Source organism: Trachypithecus francoisi, unplaced genomic scaffold, assembly GCF_009764315.1.
Source record: "Trachypithecus francoisi isolate TF-2019V2 unplaced genomic scaffold, Tfra_2.0 Lachesis_group10, whole genome shotgun sequence".
Lineage (NCBI taxonomy): Eukaryota > Metazoa > Chordata > Mammalia > Primates > Cercopithecidae > Trachypithecus > Trachypithecus francoisi.
Window position 1 is genome coordinate 56,118,440 of NW_022681455.1, and position 25,287 is coordinate 56,143,726.

Below are 25,287 nucleotides of genomic sequence, written 5' to 3' on the forward strand. Positions count from 1 at the left end.
AGGAAGAGACAGATCACTTACAAAAGAATGATAATTAGAATGACGGCAGATTTTTCACAGTTAACAATGAAAGCCAAAAAACCATAGAAGAAAATCTTCAATTTACTAAGAGAAAAAGAATTGTCAACCTTGAGTTGTATAGTCTACAAAATTGTCCTTCAAAACAAGAGCAAAATAAAAAAGTTTGTAATTAAACAAAAACTTATTTACCAAGATACATGTACTAAAAAGACATTCAAAACCATGGTTAGGTAAATTAACTATAAAGAGGTAAATTATACCATGATTATCTTAGAGAACAAAGTTGAAAAGTAGCAAAGTAAAGGAGGAAGCATATAATGTAAATCTAAATTAAAATTATCTATATAAAACAACCACAAAACAATATATACAAATTTGTAAAGCCAGAACAACAGCTTCTAAAATTATATAATATTTGAAAAATTAACTGTTACCACAAATGTAAAAATGTATTTTGTCATAGACAACAGTGCATTAAATGAGCAGATCCAGCCCCAAGCTAACTCTCATGAATACTTACCTTTTGGCCCATTAATCCTCGGTTTCCTGGAAATCCTGGGATTCCCTAAAAACAAATAAAATAGATTTTTGACTTATAAAAAATTAAAGACTTTATCATTAAAGAAGAATCAGTCACAATTGGAATTTTAACTGGTAAATAACACATATTTTCAAATGTATACATATTATAATATTGCTATTTATAATAACCTAATATGGAAAAGACAATTTATGAGATATAGTATTATATGACTACTACTGATATTTAGAGCTTTAAATAAAGGTTTTTTGAAAAAGAAACTATGAGGAAATTAATCTCAGTTCTTGCACCCCAACACAAGTGATAAAATTAAAACGATGTTTCATTTGAACATATTCTTGTATTACTTGTAATGAATCATGCAAGAAAATCTGTTAAATGATATAAGCTCTGATTTAGCGCAACAGTTCCTTTCCACAAGCCCTCAGTCTCACCACCTTAGTTAAAAATTAATTTAACTAAATGATTCCTCCAACCTGAGCCTCGAAATATCCAATAACCTAAATATTCATATAAAAAATGGCAATTTTTTCTCTTAATAACTCCCTTACTGATGCAATCATGAAGAATATGAAGACCACAGTTTGTGAAGAGACATAAAGAAGCACAAGTCACTCTTTCACATGGCTGAACCCATATGCACATGTCTCTAGCAACATTCAGAAAAAATTAATGTTAATTCTATCAAGTTAAGGATAAATTTAGCATATTCATTACTTGCAGAACAGTTATATTTTCTGTCTTTTGATGCATTTACCCAAAATGATCATGTATCATGCAAAACACTGATTGTACTAATCAATTTTTGCTTTTTATTCCATTTTCTTAGCACCTATTTTGGTGACATTTTAGCTGAAATTGTTAACAACATTTATATTTATATATATATATATATATATATTATATATATATATATGTATTGAAACTGAAAGACAAGGAAATTGGGTCACATCTATATGACTTTGAAAACTCTCCACACTAGCAGGCCTTCCAAAGGAAAGCAGTACTCTTCAGTAAATCACAGCAGGTGCTAGAGCTGCCATTGCCAATGAGATCAAGTGTCTTCTTCTATTACAGGCAGAATCTGCCATTATATTTATTTTCACACCTGAAGTTTATAAATACAACCTTTATTGATCAATGTGCTAATCACAATTACAGGGCAAGACATAAGCACATAGTTCTAGTTTTAAAATCTGAACTTAAATCATACATTGGAATTCAGTTTGATTCTATTCAGCTCAATTCAGTTTGCCACTTCACTATACCCTTTGCAGGGAACAAAAGTGGTATGTGAGCAATGGCTATCAACAAGGGACTCAATCTAGTTGAAAAGACAAGCCTTTATAAACATAAGTAGAGAATAATATGAAAACAATAAAAAATACCTTAAAGTAACAATATAAAACACGATCACAGTACACCTAATAAGCACTCTAAAACATAAAGTAAAAATAAAGTCACTGAGTTACGAATATAAAATGAATTGTATCTTCTTAGGCAGAAAATGCATATTCTCAATGCAGTCAATTAAGATAAACATTATTCAAAATAAGAGCCTCCATTTCAATGAACCATAATTTGGTGTGAAACCACTCTGTGACTTCCTCCCATTCAAATACTCACACACATATGAAATTCACTAGAAGTTGAGATCAAGTTCTGAATTTAACTAAGACGTGTGTAAATTCTTCTCAGAAGCAAAGTGGCTATACATTGTTCTATGCTGGAAAACTGGTACAGTTCTGTCAATGTAATAACATTGGCCCCGAGAATTCCTAACGGCCACATGAGATTACCAATGACAATGTCAGACCTGAGAAGCTGAATTTCTTACTAGTCTTTTATCATTTAAAGTTTTCATCACTATTCAAGTCTCTGTGCCCTTACACAGTCTGTGATGTTAGCAGAATTAGTTGCAGATATCCTGAAGACAATCCCAGTGTTAGCAAGTTCACATCCTTTCCCTGGAGAAAACAGTTATACTTCCATGAATAGCATCTTGGCTTCCACCTCCTCAAAGCCCTTGAGAGTCCATTTCCCCACTGTTTACTCCCTGGAGTTGATTTGACACCCTTTTTTTAAATTATTATTATTTTGAGACGGAGTCTCGCTCTGTCGCCCAGGCTGGAGTGCAGTGGCGCAATCTTGGCTCACTGCAAGCTCTGCCGCCTCCCAGGTTCACGCCATTTTCCTGCCTCAGCCTCCCTAGAAGATGGGACTACAGGCACCCGCCACCATGCCCGGCTAATTTTATTGTATTTTTAGTAGAGACGGGGTTTCACCGTGTTCGCCATGATGGTCTCGATCTCCTGACCTTGTGATCCACCCACCTCGGCCTCCCAAAGTGCTGGGAGTACAGGCGTGAGCCACCACACCCGGCCGACACCCTTTTTTTCTGAGACATTCTAATACTGAACTTGGTCTGTAGAAGAACATAGCCGCAAATCTTACATTATTTCAATATATCTGATATTAAGATTATTTTGGGGAGATTCCAGATTATAAAACAATAGTCCTTTTCTTTTTGTTCATCCTCTCAAACTGGCCAAAACTTTACATACGTTTCATAGATATGTATATCCATGAAGTCCTAATAGATCTTCTATGTCCAATTATGCTAAGAATTATTACTTCCTTTACAAATACCAAGTAAAAATACAAAAACTATATGATATCAAAAACAAAATGTAGGCCTGATTTAGCTAAGGAATTCTTGGCAAAACTAATATAATACCACAAGCATGCATAGAATACCAGCTTATTGAGGGAGAGGTTAACCAGGGAAACTGAAATTATTCAGAGCTATATTAGTTAATAAAATTCTCCAAGGTAATATTTTCCTGGGCTCCCAATATGTGTATTGAAATTGACTAAACTTTGCTAATTTTACATTAGCAGTAATATTATCCAAAAGCATTTGAAAGTTAACAGTTTGTTGATCGCAAAGTATTTAGTGACAATTATTTTATAGAGCAAATGTGTTTCCAAGGATACTATTTTCTATTTCGCTATGGTTTTGGGTTCAGGCAACAGTGACAATGTCCAAGTAAAGACAGAAACAAGTAAGAGTAAGTGGACATATTTCCTCTACTTCTGTGATTTCAGTTTGGGTTTGAGGAAGAGCAGAAAGTCAACCAGAAAATCCTGCATAATGTTGTGGTTAAAGAATGTTGACATAAAAAATGTTCTAGAAGCTTCTTTGTAACCATTTAAACCACTGCTGTACAACAAACAAGTTGTTAAGAATAGAAATACATACTTTAGAATAAAGGATTTGACTTCTATTTCCTAGAGAATACTTTGTAATGAAGGGAGTGTGTCTATGACAATATTACTTAGGAAAGACAAAATATCACATTATACTCCCCATATGTAATGAATGTATTCACTTATCTATGAAATTGGACCACCTTAGATCAAATTTGCTTTTAAGTAATGCAACATTTTCAATTCACTTAAAAAGATCTAAACTATTAATGGTATTTTTATATCAAATTATCTACCTTTCTACACAATGGTAGAGCTATTTAATATCATCCAGTTATCAAAATATCAGAAGTATATTACATGTTTTCTTCATTATATCAAGAAGTGATTTACTCATTCTTAAAGATTCAATGAAGGAAAAATTCACATGTTGAAAGTATCATTCTCATTAACTAAAAAGATTCCAATATGGTTATCAATAAAGAGCATAGTAGAAGTCATATGAAGCAGCTAAAAAAATAGATGCTGGAGTCAGCCAGCCCATGTCCGGATCCACTCCAGGCCAGTTATTTAAACTGTAAAATCTCTGAATTCCAGTTTTCTTTGTGGGAAAAATAATAAAACCTATCTCATAGAGTTGGTACATTCTATCAATTAGCTTTCACAAATATTTAGCTCAGTGCTGGCGTAATATTGAATAAATTTTTATAACTGTCTCTTCACAGCTCCTCCCTGACCTTTGAAAGTTGTGAAATACTTGAAGTCAATTTTTTTCGATGTCTCTAAGTTTTCTCCTCTTTCTCCATTGTGAGGCTTTTTCTTTTTGCCTTTCTACCTTGCCTTTCCCTACTTTCATTTCCAAAAATGTCCATTATATGTAGGATGATGCTAGCAATCTAAAGTTCCCCACTCGGGGGCGCCAACAAGTCGGCATTGCCCCCCCTCCCATTCAGTACCTTTCCTTTTCATGTTCGGTTGATCTTGATTACAGAATAGTACTATCATGACTTTCGCTTTTTAAATATTTTAAATAATTCATCACTGTTCAGAAAAAGATGACCAAAAGTATGAAATATATTTATATTTATATATAGTTGAACCCTGCAATGTTTTCCAATTTTTTTTTCCACAGTAACTGGCAGGCCATTATGAATGATTTACAACAGATTATTCTGTGGTAAGGTAACTATAGGGAGAAGTAACTTACAATCGCAGTCGCCAGACCTAAAAGAAACCAATATACAAGTACTTGCAATAAACCCTTGATAAGGAAATGACCAGTCTTCTATTCCCACATTATGCTGTCATTAATCTTCAAGGGAGAAAAAATCTAAGAACGTTGGATCAACTTATTCACCCTGGCCTGTAGACAATGGCCCACTTGGGACTGGACCCAAGTTACCCAAAGATAAATAATTTAAGTAGAAAATACTTTAGCCAATGATTATAGGCTACTCATGTTTATAATAAAGCAGAAAGTGTCACGAGTTTCACCTTACAGGCTACAAAAAAAGAGAACAAAGATATCATAGGAAGGAAAAGCCATTTGGAGGCCATTTTCAAGGCTACTCCAGTAATTGGCATTTCTTTTCCACACCTAAAGGCATTTCTATATTTTTATAAACAATCAAATAGTCTGAACAATGTTACTGTTGCAAAAGCATCCTTTTCCAGGACAAGACAAAAATCACAAATTCTTAGCAAATAACAAACCTGAAAACTCAGACAAGGAGGAAGACTATCTGGAGAGGAAGGGAAAGGATTAAGAGATCTGGTACCCCTGTCACGTGGTGGGAAAGTCATTTAGCCACCAGAGCCCAAAAGGTCCAGAAAAACCACCTGCCCCTTTATATCAGTAAGTGAAATGCATATGAAATACATGGATGTGTTAAAAAACAAACAAGCATGTATGTATAGACATATGTAAAACTTAAAATTAATTCCATTTTGAAAGAGAAAGTTCCAAAATAATACTAGAGTTGTTCTAAAAAGGGCTCTGATCCTCTGAAAGCCTGAAAAGTACCTACCACATTTTTGGGGTACATTTTTTTTGTTACTACATAACTCAAAACAAATTATAGTCAATTTCTCATTAAGGAAAAAACTAAAAGTGAATTTTTCAAAGACCCCATTTAACTTTAAAAACTTTAACTTGGTGCTGAATCGAAGTTAAAATAGAAGTTAAATCTTTTCAAGAGAAACCTGAAAATTTTACTATTTTTTTGAAATTTTATATATAATAGAGGTAATCATACCAAAATATTTTAAAGCACCATTAACCATCCCCACCAAATAAAAAATGAAATTAGTTTGATAAAGAAACACACTAATAAGTGAATTTTTAAGCTTAGTTAATTTATATGATAAAAACAACTAGGTATTTAAAATTGTATCTAATCTAATATCTTCTATATCTCTTATTTATAACCTCATATTTTTGAAATACATATGCTATTCCATCTAAGTCTCTATACTAGTTATTGCATAATACAGCCCATTGTGAATTTTATGTTTATATAATGTAAATCTCATTTTCTTATAAAAATAACCAAAAAATTGATAGACAAATAAGCAATGATTAAAGTAAAAAATTTAAATTTGTTTTCTATTGATCCATAACCAATTACCACATATTTAGTGCATTAAAACAATATGAATTTATTATCTTAACAATTCTGTGGGTCAGAAGTCCAGCACGGGTCTCACAGGGCTAAATTCCAAGAGTCATCAATGCTGCACTCCTTTCTGGAGTCTCTCGGGAAGAATCTGCTTCCTGTGCATTCAGGTTAATGGGAGAATTCTGTTTCTTGCAGCTGTAGGACCAAGGTAGCCATTTTCTTACTGGCTATAAACTAAGGTCCATTTCCAGCTTCCAGGGGTGACTACATTCGTTGGTTTACAGCCCCAAGGAATCTATCCTTCATTTTCTCTGTCTTCAAATGGGTCAGTTCCTTCTCCAGTCACATCTTTTTGCCCCATTCCTGTTCTGTACTTTTCCACTTTCAATTACTCATGATTAGATTGGGACTCCTTAGATAATCTGGAATAAAATTTCCATCTCAAGATGGGATGTTTAAAATTTTGGCAATATTTTCCCTGAGGGATATATACCTGTAAATGTGACTACTGGTTTAAAATATAGACTATGGTTTATTCCTGAATTTAAGTAGAAATGTCTAGTGTTTCACCAAGTCTGGAAAAGAAATGCCAATTACTGGAGTAGCCTTGAAAATGGCCTCCAAATGGCTTTTCCTTCCTATGATATCTTTGTTCTCTTTTTTTGTAGCCTGTAAGGTGAAACTCGTGACACTTTCTGCTTTATTATAACTTTAATCACATATGCAAAATCCCTTTGCTATGGAAAGTATCAGTTTCCAGGGATTCAAATATGGCTATCTTTGGGGAGAGGAGGGAGTTGTCACACTTTGTCTACCACAGAAATATTATCTAATATCTAAGGACCAGATAGTTTCTATGTAATTTAAATTCCTTCAAGGCATTAAAAGGATGATCATCTAAGTTCAAATTATGAAGCCACTAATATTGTCAATAATAATACCTAAAAAAGAAATCTACAAGCTGATGTAGTTTGTTAAAATAAATGCAAATGGACTTACTATAAGGCTACTAAGATAAATATAGCAGTGTATCAGAACAAAAGTAGAGCATGGCTAAGTAGGGTTTGTCTCAGCATGCAAGAAATGTCTAATATAAAGAAATATATCTGTATAATATACTATACTAATGACATTGCCACATTAACAATTTAGAAGAAAAACACACAAAAACATCTCAAAATATATCAAAAATTCATTATTAAAAATTTATCATGCAATAGTTGTGAAAACTCCCAATAATCTAGGAATAGAACTAATATTTGAAACCAAAGTCTGAATCAATCAGAAACCCATTTTAAACATCAGACTTGGTGAAACACTAGACATTTCTACTTAAATTCAGGAATAAACCATAGTCTATATTTTAAACCAGTAGTCACACTTATAGGGATATATCCCTCAGGGAAAATATTGCCTAAATAGGCAGAAAAATACATATATACATATAACATTAATAAGAGAGATTGGATTGATTTATAGCTATGCTATAAATGAAATGAGATAGATTTTATATTCTGTCTTATAACCTTATATGGTAAATGTTCATATTATAAAGTTAAATAAAAGTTTCAGTGGATCCAATTTGTTGTTTAAAAAAATTGTGTATGCTCTTATGTATTTGTATTTGCAAAGAAAAAGACCAGACATAATCTCACTAAATGAGTAACAACTGTTACTGCTGGGAATGGGAATGGAATTTGGGTAAGTGAAAGCATACTCAGATTTATAACACAACTTTTATACTTTTTGAGTACTTAAGATAAACTAAGTAAATAAATATATGTAAGAAGTGATAAATAATGAATAAAAGGATTAGCTACAACTAAAAAAATGTAATCAAATATACAATGCATAACAAACAAATGAAAAGTTGGCCCACACAAATTTCTTATCTTAAAAAATTCTCAAAACATGTCTAAGAGTTTTCTTCCTCACATTTAAATCATTCAATAAATTACTGTTAAACATTGGTCTTTCAAAATAAAAAAGTAAAGATATTAACAGTTGTGGCTATCATTTGGTAAGAGAACTAGAACAACCGGAAAGAATTACACTGCAGACTCAGAAATCAATGCTGGGGGGATCTTAATACACCTCCCTGCTGTGACCTCCCTGTGTAATGCATTTGCTAAGTTTTCATGCCTTGGGAGGTTATTCTTGCAGATAATTTTCACATATTGCTCAGTACACTGTGTTGGACAAAGGCATTCATGTTGCTCAGGGAAGGATAAGGCTGTGTTTAAGGGGCGCTTTCTTTCACAGAAGAGCTAGGAATTCGACATTTGGCAAAATCGTCTTTCCCAGGGAGCATTTCCCCCATTTTCCCACAGTCATAGAACTTTTCTAAAACAAAAAATGATAATATATTAGGTTTATAATTGTAGGTTGTTATTTTTGACTACTACATAAAATTTCTTAAATCTGGACAAATTAATACCCAAAAATTTCACTAAAATTCAAGGTCTAATAAAACTCATAAATTTAAATTATCTAATTTCTATCTTTTTGAGGATTTACCTCTCTTTCATACACGCAAGTTTAGTCCTCTTCAATTGCATATAGATGTGTTTTTGTTTTACAAAATAGATTTGTTTTTGTTATTTTTGTCAATAAATAAAACACAAAAATATTTTAAATAAGCAAAGGAAACTGAACCCATTTGGAAACATAATTTCATATTATCATTTATGATAACATAAAAGCTTATTTAACCAGAGAAATACATATTAAAGCATGTATGGTCTAAAAAATATTAAAATGTCAGAATTACTTTCTTGTACCAATATCATTAAAACTAATTTTCTCCTCCAGTAGGTAACTTCTGTCTTCCTACCATGTTCATAGTCCTCTTTTTGATCTACCTGTCTCAAAGTCTATCAGTTTTTATATACAATTGACCCTTGAACTGATATAATATCAGAAGTTATTAAATTTTACATCAGACTCACATGCAGTTGCCATTAAAAATGTAGTTTCCTGGGCTTTGACCCCAAATTTTGATTCATTAGGAGCAGAATGGCCCCCAGAAAACTGAATTTTAATAGGCATTTCTGGTAATTTTGAGGTACTCTGTGGATCAGAGCTTGAGAAATAGTGTTCTTTATATATTTTTTCAAGAGATAAATATACAGATCATTTTCAAGAGAGTATCATTTGTATATATATTTATATTCATAATACAGATAATTTTCAAGACTTCAATTTATATATATTACATATACAAATATTTAACTTATTTATATATAAATGAGACTCTTGAAAACTATCTGTATTATAGGTGTTAAGCTTGGATCAATCAGGGGTTTTAAATTTGATTACCAATTAAATTTTAAAATAATCCATTTTATGCCTCTCTGCTTAAAAAGCATTACATATAGATTATTTTTCCACCAATCTATAACCCTTGAACAAAATCTTAACACTCCACCTGTCACGATTACATTTGCTTATCTTTAATGGATTTTAGGAGTTTTAACCCACCACACAATTTTTATATACAGTTGACCCTTGAACTACACAGGGGTGAGTGGTGCCAAACCGTTGCACAGTTGAAAATCCATGGTTAAATTTTGACTCCCCCAAAATGCAACTACTAATAGCCTAGTTTTGGCTGAAAGCATTACCAATAACATAAACAGTCAATTAACACATATTTTGCATGTTATATGTATTGTATACTATATTATTACAATAAAGAAACTAGAGAAAAGCAAATGTTATTAAGATAATACGGAAGAGAAAATATATCTACTATTCATTAAGTGCAAGTGGATCATCATAAAGGTCTTCACCCTTATCATGTTCATGTTAAGTAGGCTGAGGAGGAAGAAGAGGAGGGATTGGTCTTGCTGTCTCGGGGGTGACAGAGACAGACGTGGAAGAGGTAAAAGGGGAAGGAGGAAAGGCCGGCACGCTGGGTGTAATTTTGTGAAAGCACACTGTAATTTCTGCCTGGCTTTTTGCTTTTCATTTATCTAAAAACGTTTCTATAAGGCACCAATCCTTCTTCCACCATTTGCTTCAGTGTCAGTACCCATATCATAGAAGTGTCCATGCCGTAAAAGAAGTCAAAAGCAGTCTTGAATAATCCAAACCATTCTGCCAGCTTGTCTAATGTCAATTTGTTTTCTGGCACTGCTTCTTCTCCATCTTCTTCCTATAGTCTAGCACTGGTTTGGAGGCACTCATCACCATCAAGTTGCCTTCTGTTAATTCCTCTGATTTGGTGTCTGTCACCTCTTGAATCTCTCCACGATCCGTATCTTGGGACCCTTGGCGCTTCACCTTTTTTGTTTTGTTTTGCAGTATCCACAGTCTCTTTTGTGATTTCCCTGACTGGTTGTGTCATAAGATCATGTACAACATTTAGACACCGTTTTCTCCAGTAGCATTTTATGTTTCAGGCTTCGTGCCTTTTTCTATAACAATGATAGCATTTTCAGTGGTGTAATTCCAGACTTTCATGACATTCCCTCTGCTGGGGTTCTCTTCTATAGCATGGACAACCTTTCCATACAGTACCATGTGTAATGAGCTTTAAAGGTCCTCCTTATGATACAGTCTAGAGGCTGAATTAGATACATTGTCTTAGAGGGCAAGTAGACCATTCATATGTCTTCAGTGTTGAACTCATGGGGTTCTGGGTGGCTGGAGGCATTGTCTAATATCAAAAGAACTTTAAAATGCAGTCCCTTACTAGCAACATACTTCCTGATTTCAGGGACAAAGCATTGATGGAAACAATCCAGAAAAAGCATTCTCTCATCCAGGCTTTCTTGCTATACAACCAAAAGACTACCAGCTGGTGTTTATAGTTTCCCTTCAAGGCTTGGGAGTTAACAGCTCTATAGATAAAGGAAGTCCTGATTATAAACCCAACTGCATTGTACAAAACAGTAAAGTTAGCCTATCCTTTCCTGACTTAAATCCTGGGATTTGTTTCTCTTCCTAATAAGTGTCTTTTGTGGCATTTCTTTCTTCCAGAATAGGACAATTCTATCTGCATTAAAAATCTATTCAGGAAGATATCCATTTCTCCTCAATGAGATTCTTAGTGGCATCTGGAAATGCTTGTGGTGCTGCTTTGTTGGCAGAAGCTGCTTCTCCTGTGTTTGACAATTTTTAAGCCAAATCTGTTTTTAAAATTATCAAACCATCCTTTGCTGACATTAAATTCTCCAGCTTTTGGATTCTTCATCTTTGTTTTGCTTTAATTTGTCATAGAATAATTTTGCTTTGTAGGCCGGGCATGGTGGCTCACACCTGTAATCCTAGCACTTTGGGAGGCCAAAGTGGGTGGAGCACCTGAGGTCAGGACTTCAAGACCAGCCTGGCCAACATGGTGAAACCCCATCTCTACTAAAAATACAAAAATTAGCCAGGCGTCGTGGCACATGCCTATAATCTCAGCTACTCAGGAGGCTGAGGCAGGAGAATTGCTTGAACCTGGGAGGCGGAGGTTGCAGTGAGCTGAGATTGAGCCACTGCACTCCAGCCTGGGAAACAGATCCAGACTCCATCTCAAAAGGAAAAATAATTTTGCTTTTTAAAAATCATATTTGTGTCTATTAGTATGCCTTTCTTATAGCGATCCTGCATTCACGTAAAAGCTGAATTTTCAATATGAGACAAAAAGGAATTTTGCAAAAAGTGCAAGGTTTTTGCACCTGCCGACATAGCTGCAGCAACAGTTTCACAAATTTCCTTTTCTTTCTTTTTTTTTTTTTTTACAATGGTCCTTACACTGTATTATCTCAACATGGTGGGCAATAGCAGCAGCAGACCTCAATCTATGGTACATATCAAGCAATAAAACCTTTTCTTAAAATGTCACAACTTTTTTTCTGCTTTTTGGGAGCACTTCCAGAATCACTAGTCGTACTTTCTATGTACTATTTTTTCATAATGTTATTCAAAGTTTACAGTGTTGCACTAAACAATGAAAAATATGCAAAACCACGAGAGATCTTTTTCTTTGAGACAGAGTCTCACTCTATCACCCAGGCTGGAGTACAGTGATGTGATCTCTGCTCAGTGGGGCCTCGACCTCCCAGACTCAGGTGATCCCTCCCACCTCAGCCTCCCGAGTAGCTGGGACTAGGCACATACACATCACTACATCTGGCTAATTTTTGGTATGTTTTGTAGAGATGGGGTTTTGTCATGCTACCAGGCTAGTCTCAAACTCCTGGGCTTGGTCAAGTGGTCTGCCCACCTTGAACTCCCAAAATGCTGGGATTACAGGCATGAGCCACCACACCCGGCTGAGATCACTTTCTACTGTAATACACAATTTATTTGAAAGATAAACTGCTCCTGTGGAGATGATTAGCATCACATGGCATTTTAAGCTGATACTTGCAACAGTTGAGCTCACCACAATAGCAACAGGAGGTGGCTATGAAATTATTACAGTAATACAATATGCACTACAGTTAATTTTAGGCAATTATGATTTAATATTACATCTTTACATTGGTTTACATTTATCTCAACTGCAAATGGCACTATGTATGCTCTGTAAATGTTTGTATATGTAAGTTGTGAAATTTTCATTATAGTAAATAATACAGAGTAATATCTATATATATTTTTTGCACTTGTGGCATAACTTTTTATTTTAAAAAATATTTCTATGTGACATGGTTCATCCACAAGTTTTTAAAATTGTCAAAACTCTCCAAAAAAATTTTCACTATATGTATTGAAAAAAAGCACACATAAGTGGACCCACACAGTTCAAATCCATATTGTTAAAGTCTGTTTACATGATATCAACCCATAAAATCTAGACTTGATATCCTCTATACATGGTAAGTTTCCTTTCACCCGTTCTCTTCAAATCAGAGATCAATTTAATCAGTCCCCATACCAGTGAGACTACTGAGCCTACATAAGCAACAATGAGATTCTATTTACTTAGAGGATATATTATCCATTCTAAGAATTAATCATACATCATCTCATATTTGCAATTGCATTTATTCCTCTTGAAATGTCAGGGCTCAATAAAGCCTCTTTCAAATTATAAAGAGATGGACAAGAAAGGGGAAAAACTCAAATAAAATACTTTAATACTTATTGGTGGTTCTTACAATAACAGTAATTTAAAAGACTTCTTGCTGGGCACAGTGGCTCATGCCTATAATCCCAGCACTTTGGGAGACTAAGGAGGGCGGATTACGAGGACAAGAGATCGAGACCATCCTGGTCAACATGGTGAAACTCCGTCTCTACTAAAAATACAAAAATTAGCTGGGCGTGGTGGCGTGTGCCTGTAGTCCTAGCTACTCAGAAAGCTGAGGCAGGAGAATTGCTTGAACCCAGGAGGCAGGGGTTGCAGTGAGCTGAGATCGCTCCACTGCACTCCAGCCTGGCAACAGAGTGAGACTCTGTCAAAAGAAAAAAAAAAATCTTAGAAAAACACAAAAAAATGATCAGTGCCATAGACACAGAGCTTCTAAATTTAAAATCAACAATGTTACTTTATGTTGTTGTTTGATGGTAGTCCAGTCTTATTATGTCAATGATATTTATGTCATTTATAATAGGAAAGAATAAAACAGATCTGTGATTAAACCTGGTGGGACTTTATTAATTAACTTGTACAGATAATGAGCCAACATTTGCTTTGTAAGGTCAAAATAAACGACACAATATTTTCACAGTCACTACATTGCCAAATGTCATATTGTAGAAGACCAAACAGTTATAGATATTGCTTACAAATTTAGTCAATCCTATAGATAAACTGAGCATTTACATTATTTTAGATAAAGCCTATTTCAAAATGCATTGTAAGAGTTCTCAATCATATTTTAAAGCATAATTACTATGACAATATATTATTGTAATAGTGTTTTATATAGTAATATTGTTTTATAATTATATACATAACTACATTATTACAATAATAAATACAATTGAATTTTCAAATTGTACTATCCAAATTGTTACATGTGGGTTGCCTTCACACTAAGAACTGCTGTGTGAAATTTGTAACAGCAGATATATGAGTTTAAAGTTAAAGTTGGTTTACTTGGCACATACTTGGTATGTGCCACTCCTGGAGCCTGGAGAAAAAGTATTACAAATCTGTACAAAAGACTGAAACTTCTTACTATATGATTGCAAACCAAGTAAAACAATAATAGAACTAGTAGGTTTTTCTCCTCTTTCTTTTCAATCTAAATAAAAAAATACCATCAAGCAGGCAAATAAAGATACCTCCACTTTACTAGCATCGCAAAGTAGATTGGTAATTCCACATGGGAAACTATCACAGCAATTCATCATTAATATTCCCCAATAATTTTATGCATGTCTTCTGTGTACATGCATAAAACTGATATGCCAAATAATCACAGTGCAGAAAAGATGATTAAACAAAAGATCTACTTGTCTCTTAAGTACATGGTAACTTGGACTGGCTCAGCAGTAAACATTACATCATAAAGACAAGCATAACATGTGGTTAAGCAAGAATTCGAAAGGCATGAGGAAAGGAAACAATAAAAGCCTCTATGAGCCAGTGTTTCAACCACACTACAGTGATCCCCATGTCTTTATTCCTGGAAAAATGAGACAGCAAACATTTCCAAAATAAAACTGCTAAGGCCATCCTTCATTAAGAAATACGCGCTCACCTCCATAGATCCAGGAAACATGGCATTCTTTTTCTCCTTTTCATGGAGCTCCAGGGATCTCAGCTCACAGCAGAACCCAGTCCCTGCCTACAAATTTACACTGTGAGCCATAAGGCTCCCTGTACACAATGGGGCCAGCTGGTAAGCAGAGAACTAGAAAGCAAACGATTTAGATTGCCTGATGAAAACGTTAACATCAAAAACAACATGCCATCAGGATCGAGCATCAGGACAAAAATAGCTATGACAAAGCAGCAGTGGAAACAATTCTGCAGGTAACTTGGTTGGCAAGAATTGGCTAAAGGAGACTAACTGGTCAACATGATAACTTGGGTCTAAAATGAATTCAGTTGAAAATGAATATTTTCTGTTACTGTTTTTTCAACTACTAGTAAATTTAGTCTACTGTTGCCCTCATATTGCTCTGTCCTCACCATCCACCTAGCTGTCCAAGATAAAATCAGAGTGCTTTTCAGAAAAGAAAATTCCAAAATATTAAGTTAGGAAAAGAAATTTCCAAAACATTAAGGATTCTTTGAAACAATTTTGTCCTTTAGTCTTGGAATAAAAACTAAAATGTAGTCTAGCAAAGTTGGCATCTTTTGAAAGAAAAAAACACTAAAAAGCACTCAAAATCTAGGCCTCAATTTTTGTTATAGTACAAAAACAATATATGCTCATAGGAGAAAATAAAATAATGGCAAGAAAAATGCAACATAACAGACATCAAAAACCCATCTGGGGAAAAATAAGCAAAGAAATTGAAACATAATTAAACCATATGATTTGTATCCATGCAGATCCTTTTTTATGCATACATATTTATATATTTTTTAACTATTATATATAGCACATTAAATATCCATTTAATTGTTTCAAATTTACAATACGATAATATAGAGAAAAAATACGGGCTAAAAGTTACTAATACAATAATGAAAAATGTAGGAAAATGAGAAATTAGACAAATTAAATTTTTAAAAATACATAAGAATATAACAAAATTGATAGTACAGAAAATATTGACTGAAGAGTCTTGCTTTCAAATTCTCATTGAAACCAACTTGTTTATTGACTTGCTGAAAGCCCAAATATTTTTGATCAACATATATGCTACCAACAGTTTGCAATATACACCAACATGTACTCATATACATTTTTATATAGGTTCATTACATAAAATGATTAAGAATTAGACTAAATGAAAAGTCTAGTGTACTAGTTTCCAATAGCTACTGTAACAAATTACCACAAACTTGGTTTACACAACAGAATTTTATTCCCTCACGGTTCTGGAATGCAGAAGTCTGAAGGTGAAGTCTTTTCAGGGCTGTGTGTCCTCCAGAAACTCAAGGGAAGATTCCATTACTTGCCTCTCTCAATTTTTGGTCAGTGCCAGCATTCTTTGGCTTGTGGATACATCACTCCAATCTTAGTCACCACGGTCTCATTACTCCCTCCTCTTTTCTGTGTGAAATTTTCCTCTGCTTCTGTCTTACAAGGACACTAGTGTGACATTTAGGGTCCACTGGGATAAACCAAGATAATCTCCCTGTGACAAGATACTCATTCATATCTACAGAACACCTTTTTTTCAAATAAGGTAATATTTACAGATTTCAGGGATTAAGAGGTGATGTCTCGGAGGAGGGTAATTTTCAACCTAACACAGTCTACCCTCTGGACTTCAAAGATTCACATTCATCCCACATACAGTACACATCCACCCCAACCCAATGTCCACAAAAGTCTCAACTTATTACAGTGAAGTTCAAATTCTTATCTAAATAATAAATCGCTCAAAAGTCCTAAATCTTGTTATCTAAATCAGCTATGGGTGTGATCCATCCTGGGACAAAATCCCTTTCCACCTATGAACCTGTAGACTACAGAGCAAGTTATCTATTTCCCAATTATGATGTTAAGACAGGCAAAGGATAAGTTATCAACATACCCATTCAAAGAGAAGAAAAGAGTCACTGATCCCCTGCAATGCTGAATCCAGCAGAAAAAAATTCCATCAGGTTTCATGACCTAGGAATACCCCTCTGGGCTTGGGACCCTGCCCTCTGGGTCAGAAGCTCTGGCCTCTGTGCCCACGATTCCAGCCTTGGAATCACTATTCCTTTTTACTTGAAAGATAGTACATAATTGAAGTTGAGTAGTTTTATCAGCCTGCTTCCTACCTATAAAAATTTTGAGCGTCCAACAGCCTTCCCTCACTTTGTCTTGTCTCTGTACCTTTCGTTCCAAACTGACAGAGTTTCTGCTGATACAACATTATCAAAACCTTGTAAGTTTCCTGTACATATAATGAGGATTTACACAATTATACAAGAGGCTCCTCCCCAGGTTTTTCCTGAATAGTCTCAAATCTTTATTTGTGGCTTCCACTGGGCTGGTTGAATGGATTCATGAGTCCCATATCTAATCTCTTTTGCACTAGCAAACTTTGTCTAGCCACAACCTTAACCCTGTTTCCAGCATGCATGTGTAACAGTGAAGCTGCTAATTTTAACATCTTTTGCAATCTTTATAAGCAGGATATTTCCCAAATCATCAAACGCTGGCTCCTTTTTGCTTAAACAGTTCTTTCCTCAAATATCTTTCTCTCCTCACACTTTACTATAAGCAGAAAAAAAAAAAAATCATGCTCTATTTTTAGCACTTTGCTTGGCAATCTTGTCAGCTAAATATACAAGTTCATCACTTAGAAGTCTTACTTTCCACATAACTACAGGATATCATTTAGCTAAATTTTCTGCCACTTTATGACAAGGTGTCACCATTCTTCCAGTTTCCTATAGCATGTTCCTCTTTCCTCCTTTATCAACAGTGCCTTTAATGTCCATTCATCTAGCAACAGTGTCTTGATGATGCTATACATATTTTCTAAGATGAGAGAGACTTTCTCCACACAACTTCCACTTCTTCACTGAGCCCTCGCTATCAGTCTTTAACATTCATTTTTCTACCAATAGTCTGTTCAAGTCAATATAGACTACTTCTACCATGTGCCTCAAAATTCTTACAGCCTCTATACATTACCCAGTTCCCAAGTCACTCTACATTTTAGGTACTTAGGTAGTTTACTCCTGGAAACAAAATCTGCATCAGTCAGGATTCCACCAGAGAAACAGAACCAGCTGAGATATACCAATGTATGTATACACACATATACATGGCAGAGACTTGTTGCAAAATATTGGTTTATGCAAGAGTGGGGTGGGGATTGGTTAGGCAAACACCAATCCATAAGACAGACAATTAGGAGGTGTAAGCTGGAAACTCTCATGCAGGAGTTGACACCGTAATCCATGGGAAGAATTTCTTTTTTCTCTAGGAAACTTCAGTTTTGCTCTGAACTTTCAACTGACTGGTTCATGCCCACCAGAAAATCCAAGATAATCTCCCCATCAGAAGATCTTTAACTTAATCATTTCTGCACAGACCTTTTTATCCAAATAAAACCACATTTACAGGTTTCAGAAGTTAAGATCTGATATTTTTTAGGGAGAGGCATTTTTTTAACCTACTACCACTAGTATTTAAAGAAATTCATCTAAAATTTCCTTGGATCTGACCCACAAATTTTTATTGCAATTTTATTAATTTCTATTTTTTCAAGCCTATTATTTTCTAATTATCCCAAAATACAGACTTTCTCTTTAAATATTTTTGTTATTATTTCGATACGTTCCATTTAAAAATATTTTAGGATCACTTCCACTAGCCAAAACTGGTTCTTCGTGTTCTATTCCCTGCTTACTCTTTGGTGTTCTTCTGTATCCATCCATGCAGTAAGACTTCAGAGAGTCATCTCTTATCTTACCCACATCCAGTGGATCCTCAAGCCCTGCTAGTACCTGTTTAGTTCATTTCAAATCCATCCCCCTCTCCCCCTCCCAACTCTGACCATTCTTGCTTTAGTTGTTACTAGAGGTGACAGAGCTCACTAACTGCTTCCAGTCAAAAGTTTTAAGTAGGGAAGTAGGGCTCCCATTACTCTCAGAATTAAGTGCAAACAGCACAGACATCTGAAGTCCTTCCTGGTTTGGCCTCTATCTATCCCTAAAACCTTACCTACTGTTTCTATCACTTTCCTTTCATGTACCACATGGCAGCCTGAGCTACTGTCAATTCTTCTCAGAATATGTTTTCTTCTGCTTCTATGTTTTGGAACATGCATGCTGCACACTCCTGCCTTGCCAGGCCAAACAACTTTGATGAGCCCACTCATATTTATCATCCAGAATTTGGCCAAGAGAGTTAGTTGTGCTTATAAGAAGGCATCCCGGCCGGGCGCGGTGGCTCAAGCCTGTAATCCCAGCACTTTGGGAGGCCGAGACGGGCGGATCACGAGGTCAGGAGATCGAGACCATCCTGGCTAACACAGTGAAACCCCGTCTCTACTAAAATAATACAAAAATCTAGCCGGGCGAGGTGGCGGGCGCCTGTAGTCCCAGCTACTCGGGAGGCTGAGGCAGGAGAATGGCGTAAACCCGGAGGCGCAGCTTGCAGTGAGCTGAGATCCGGCCACTGCACTCCAGCCCGGGAGAGCGAGACTCCGTCTCAAAAAAAAAAAAAAAAAAAAAAAGGCATCCCTACACATTTTAAATAGGTGAACTGTATGTGAATTATATCTCATAATATTGTTTTTTTGTTTTTGTTTCTTTTGAGACAGAGTCTCCCTCTGTCACCCAGGCTGGAGAGCAGTGGCATGATCTTGGCTCACTGCAGCTTCCACCTTCCAGGTTTAAGCGATTCTCCTGCCACAGCCTCCCGAGTAGCTGGGATTACAGGTGCCCACCACTACACCTAGCTAATTTTTGTATTTTTAGTAGAGATGGGATTTCACCAAGTTTGCCAGGCTGATCTAAAACTCCTAAGCTCAAGTAATCCACCTGCCTTGGCCTCCCAGAATGCTGGGATTACACACATGGGCCATCACGACCGGCATGCAATTTTTTTTTTTAAAGAATGCATAACTTTTGGCAATGCTCGCAGACTCATGTAAGCTTATACACATCTTCCACGGCCTTTCAGGCTCCCCACATACCTACATTCATAACATTCATACTGTGTTGCCATCTATTGGCTCATCTGACTCCTTGATGGCCAGGCCACAATTCATTAATCTTCACATTCTCCTCAATTAGTATGATGCCTGGCACAAAGTAGACACTCAGTAAATACTGTTGAATAAATAATTGAAAGAATATAATCTTTAAACACAGCAATTCGTGGTTGAAACAGGTTATAATAAATCTATCCATTATTAGACCTGATTTTACAGTTTCCTGAATTGAAGTTAATTAGGTATAATTTACCACTTAGAAAGTAAATTACTTTTAGGATTGAATTACTTTTAGGATTGACACATACTAGCTTTCAAATTCAAAGTATTGACATGTGAATGTACTTGTACTTTGAAGCAATATAATCATTTCCTAATAAATTATAGCACTAGCCATTAATTTTAATTCTGGGAGTTAGTGTTCATATGTATCAATCTGCTTACAGGGATGAATCACCATTAGACTGACATAAGCTGTGTTTAATTAGCTTTAAAGCATTTTTCCAAGAGCTTCTGTCCTTCCATCTGAAGCTCCATTAATTTTCTTGGCTGCCACATTATAGAATAAAGTGAATATGCCCTTTATAGTAGAGCCAAGTCATTTATTACAACTACTTAGAATCATTATTCCCACACAACGGAAGAATGTTTATTTCTTTGTGTCACAAAATATATAAACTTTATGGATTTTTTTCTATTTTCAAAGCTTTTCCACAAACGATAAGAATCCATTTGCACAGCATAATAAAAACCAAGCTTTCATTAATTGTAAAAATAAAAAAAAAAAAACAGCTTGTAACGCTATCTATTCTTATTTGGAAGAAAATACAGACCAGAAGAATTGTTTCCAGACATCAGCAAATTTGAGACACTTAACCTATGAATTGCTTTCCTAACAGGGTGCATTTCCTGGCATAGGAAACTTGGCTTCCTTTTTGCCATTCATCAAGAAAGAGAGGGGAATGGAGGAACAGAAGTAAAGGGGCCCCTCTTGTCTTCCCCAATCTATTGGGCTGGAGTAGGAGAGTCTCACTCAGTAACTCCCAGTTTTCTACCCACTAGATTTAGGAGGAAAAATTTCATCTCAATAACCTCTACTACCCTATTTACATTAATCTTTGCCTCAGCACCTTGTTTGTCTATCTTTTCGAACTTGGTAATTTCGTTTTTGCTTGTTTATCCTTTTACCATCTATCGCCCAACTAGGCTGTAAGCCTCCATGAGGCAGCCACTGTGTTTCCCTCACCACTGAAGCTAAACGTTACAGGGATGTAAGGAGTATTGGGAGGAAAGAAGGAAATGGTTAAAATCTAAAGGACCACACTCCCTGGAATGGTAAATTATTCTAGTGCAACAACTCTAGACAGGAATAAGTCTTGAACAAAGTGGGAGCAGGCAGGGCAAAAGCAAACCCAAATCAGTGTCTTTTGGGGGATAAAAGTGAGAAACAAGCAGCCATGGGAAGGAAAGCATCTTCTAAGCACTCCTCATTTTGTATTTAATATTTCTTTTCTTTTTTCTTTTTTCTTTTTTTTTTTTTTTTTTTTTTTTGAGATGGGGTCTTGCTCTGTCACCTAGGCTGGAGTACAGTAGTGTGATCTCGGCTCACTGCAACCCCTACCTTCCAGGTTCAAGTGATTCTCCTGCCTCAGCCTCCCGAGTAGCTGGGATTACAGGCATATGCTACCACGCCCGGCTAAATTTTTGTATTTTTAGTACAGACAGGGTTTCACCATGTTAGCCAGGATGGTCTCGATCTCCTGCCCTCGTGATCCACCCTCCTCGGCCTCCCAAAATGTTGGGATTACAGGAGTGAGCCACCACACCGGCCTATGTTTAATATTTCTTTTCTCTTTTTAGGTTTTATTAAGAGATTTCAATAGTATCGTGTTCAAAGTAAATATGTGCTCCTCACATTGAATTATGGTCTACACAGACCTGCCGGTCAGTCTGCCCTTTCTAACATTGTTTCTACAGGAGAATGAGTTACAGAGTCCAAATCACTGACTCACAAACATTTAGAACATAGCCACATCCTAAATTATACCCAAGCTCTCATGTCTATTGCCTCTTATTTCCCTCTTCCTCTTTTTCCTTCTCTTCTACCCATTCCCCTTTCTTTCTCTCACCTCTCTTTGTGTTTCTTATTCTCTCTCCCTCATACACACACATCCACACAAAAAACATTTTATACCCTGAAACAATACCATAAACAAATAATCACACCAAGTCTTATATCCAGTTACCAAAGCTCATATTTTTTCTTAAATAGCATCAATTATGGCTCAGATATGTTGAGCTGATGCTACCCTATTGAACTTGCTCTATGCTTATTAATGCCCTAGTCGAGGCCTTCTACTTCATGCCTGGTCTGTCAAAACAGCCTGCTAACTAGTGCCCTGTTTCCAGTTTCTTCTCCTTTCCAATCATTCCACACACACCAGAAGCTCATACACTGCCTCTAAAACTGTTCTTTTTACTATATCATCCTTTTTTCTCACAAAACTTCAATGACAAATGAATAAGGTTTACTTTTCAAACTTGCAGTCAAGGCTCTCCATTTCATGGCCCTAGCCAAGTTTCAACCCTTACTTTCTAACACCCAACAGGACCATTCTGTGCAGATTCAGGAACTTATTAAGATCATTTCATTATTTCCTGGGCACACCTTTAACCATCTCACATATGTGTCTTCATTCAGATGAGTTCTCTCTCTCCCGTCTTCCTTTAATTCCCAGTCATCCTTTCATGAACAAACCTGGCCCAAACCCTTGGTAAAAATTTTTTCAAGCACCTCAATAACAGAATTACCTTCCTATACTCTTTCAGCACTTAGAATAGCTCCATGCATTTGTGCAATGTTCTTACGATTTTTAAAAATGTCCTACGTAAGCTTCACAACAACCCTATGCAGTAAGCATTATAAGCATCTACACTATTCATACTTAGAGAAAGATATTCAGGGATGTGAGGTGACTTCTCCAAGCTCACACTGATGAAATGTAGCAGTAATCATCTCCAAACCCTGGCTTTCTGACTCCATATCAGATTCATATTTGACCCATACTATAAACAGTCGGTAATTATTTGCATCAATTTTTTCAGTCTTCCAAATTAAATTATAAGCTTTTGGAAGGCAATAGCATTATATAGAACTTGCCCCAGTACATAATCATACACAAGATGAAATTCAATGAAAATTTTATTAAGTAACTTTAAGAGCAGTTTAATCCCTCTACCCTATTTAAGAAGCTTTGGTGGTACCTCTCTCCCTCTTATATACAATATTTAAATTCTGAAATCTCAGCTGAACACTTTGTGATAAATGTGATAAAAATACATCTCAACTATTACTTCACTTCTTAACCTAGCTCCCCACAAAGCAAATTTCAAATTTCTTGAGCGTAGGTACCTTTGATGAATAAAATAAGATCTGCTGGTATTTAAATGTTGGCCATGAGTTGTAGGGATAAAACGTGAGGGCAAACTATATTTTTAAAACTCACCTGAAGTTCAGAATCACCTGGGACACTTGCTAAAAATGTAGATATCTAGGATTCAGATTCAGTACTTTCTTAGTCATGTTTCTCTGGCCATGATTTTTATTGAACACAAGATCCCAAAGAGCATACTATGAAACAATAGATGAGTGGTAAAGTGACATTGACTAAAGGCTCAACAACAGACCATGATGTTTGTGTTAACCATGCATTTGTTTGGGCATGAGTGCTTGTGGTTTGTGACTCACCCTGTTTGCAAAATTCTTCCTGGTTTCTAAAAGAGGATTCAACATTTCAATATTTTATGGTGTTTCACAAGGAGCTTCTACAACATCTAAAATCTGGAAGTCACTGAACAAATAATAGGGCGTCTGAGAGAAGAATTTAAATAACCGAAAGGATTTCAAAACAGGAAAAGAACTTCATCTTTTAGAACTGAAATGAGAAGGTACTCACAGGCTCTCCCCGTGTTCCATCCTGCCCTGGAGCACCAGGGGATCCTGCTTCTCCCTTTTAATGATTTGATAAAAAGAAATAGAGAATTCAGTTTTGAGGTCTGCTTACCAAAATAACAACATATAACATTACATATTAAAGAACATTAGATACAAACAGAAAAATTAATATTACTTCTGGACTATTGATATTAACTTTTCCTGACATCAAATAACTTTTTCAGAAATTCATAAAGTGACCATATAAACAACAAAAATGTGTACATAATGGCAGATAATTGAGTTAAGTTATAAAATAAGTGTGGTACTGTATAGTCATTCTTATGAGCATAGACCATCTTATCTCCAAGGTAAATGTGACCAATATTCTATATCAGTCCTGTTCATATTTACTTTTTCATTTTTACTTTAAAACTGATCATTATATTGGACCTAATTTGACCTTGCCTTCAAAGAGTTACATTTTAAAGTAAAAACAAAACTTTCATTAGGAATGAAGCTATTTATAGGTTATTAGTTGAAATTATCTGGCACTTTAGTATACACCTATTTAAAATAAACATCTAAAATGCATATTTTAGGTAGCTGTTAAAATTATAATTATTTTTAGTTATATATACCTTTACATTACTATGTTCAAGTTAAGCATCTTATTTTACATCTACCTTTTGGAAGCTAACTTTTTTCCCCAAATGAATCAATTGCTAGTGAATACAAAAGTATCTGACACTTTATTTACTAAAACAATAAATATTAGCTGAAAATAATCCTAAAATGTATAATATCTGCAGATTAGTACAACTATTAAACTGTCCGAGCAAAATAAAGGATAGCAAGGAAGAGCCTGTTGACACATATACACACATGTACACACCCCAGACTTTCTGAAATCTAACAGTCATTATGAGCCATGCGTTTGTTTCTGTCCAGCAAAATGCTACATCACAACAAGCAAAGTTCTCTGCAAGCAATTTGCCACACTTGATTCATACCAGAAAGAACATTTTATCCTAGATGAAAACAAGATAGGAAGTAAAACAAAAGCATTTTTTCCTGTAAATGTCTCAAATACCTGAGTTGAAATAAGTTTAAGGGAGAAAGAGTCTCAGAATGCAATGCACTGAAGCATATTACAATACTGTCATCCATAATTTCATATTCTAATAAATTTCCCAAAATTATAGAAAATAAAGCACAGAAGAGCCTCTAAAATGTGGCAA

General features: G+C 35.3%; 1 protein-coding gene across 4 annotated transcripts in view; it reads right to left on the bottom strand.

The window, feature by feature from the left end:
- Positions 1 to 25,287, bottom strand: part of COL21A1 (collagen type XXI alpha 1 chain) — a 201,247-nt gene that overhangs the window by 19,950 nt on the left and 156,010 nt on the right. For 3 of the 4 annotated variants that reach the window (XM_033217499.1, XM_033217498.1, XM_033217500.1), the window contains 2 exons: positions 24,069 to 24,122; positions 542 to 586 (listed from right to left, as the gene is read on the bottom strand). In XM_033217499.1, the coding sequence (XP_033073390.1) occupies positions 542 to 586; positions 24,069 to 24,122 (99 nt within the window). Of the gene's footprint in view, positions 1 to 541; positions 587 to 15,035; positions 15,210 to 24,068; positions 24,123 to 25,287 lie in introns of those variants that run through there. The other variant, XM_033217501.1, reaches the window with a different exon arrangement.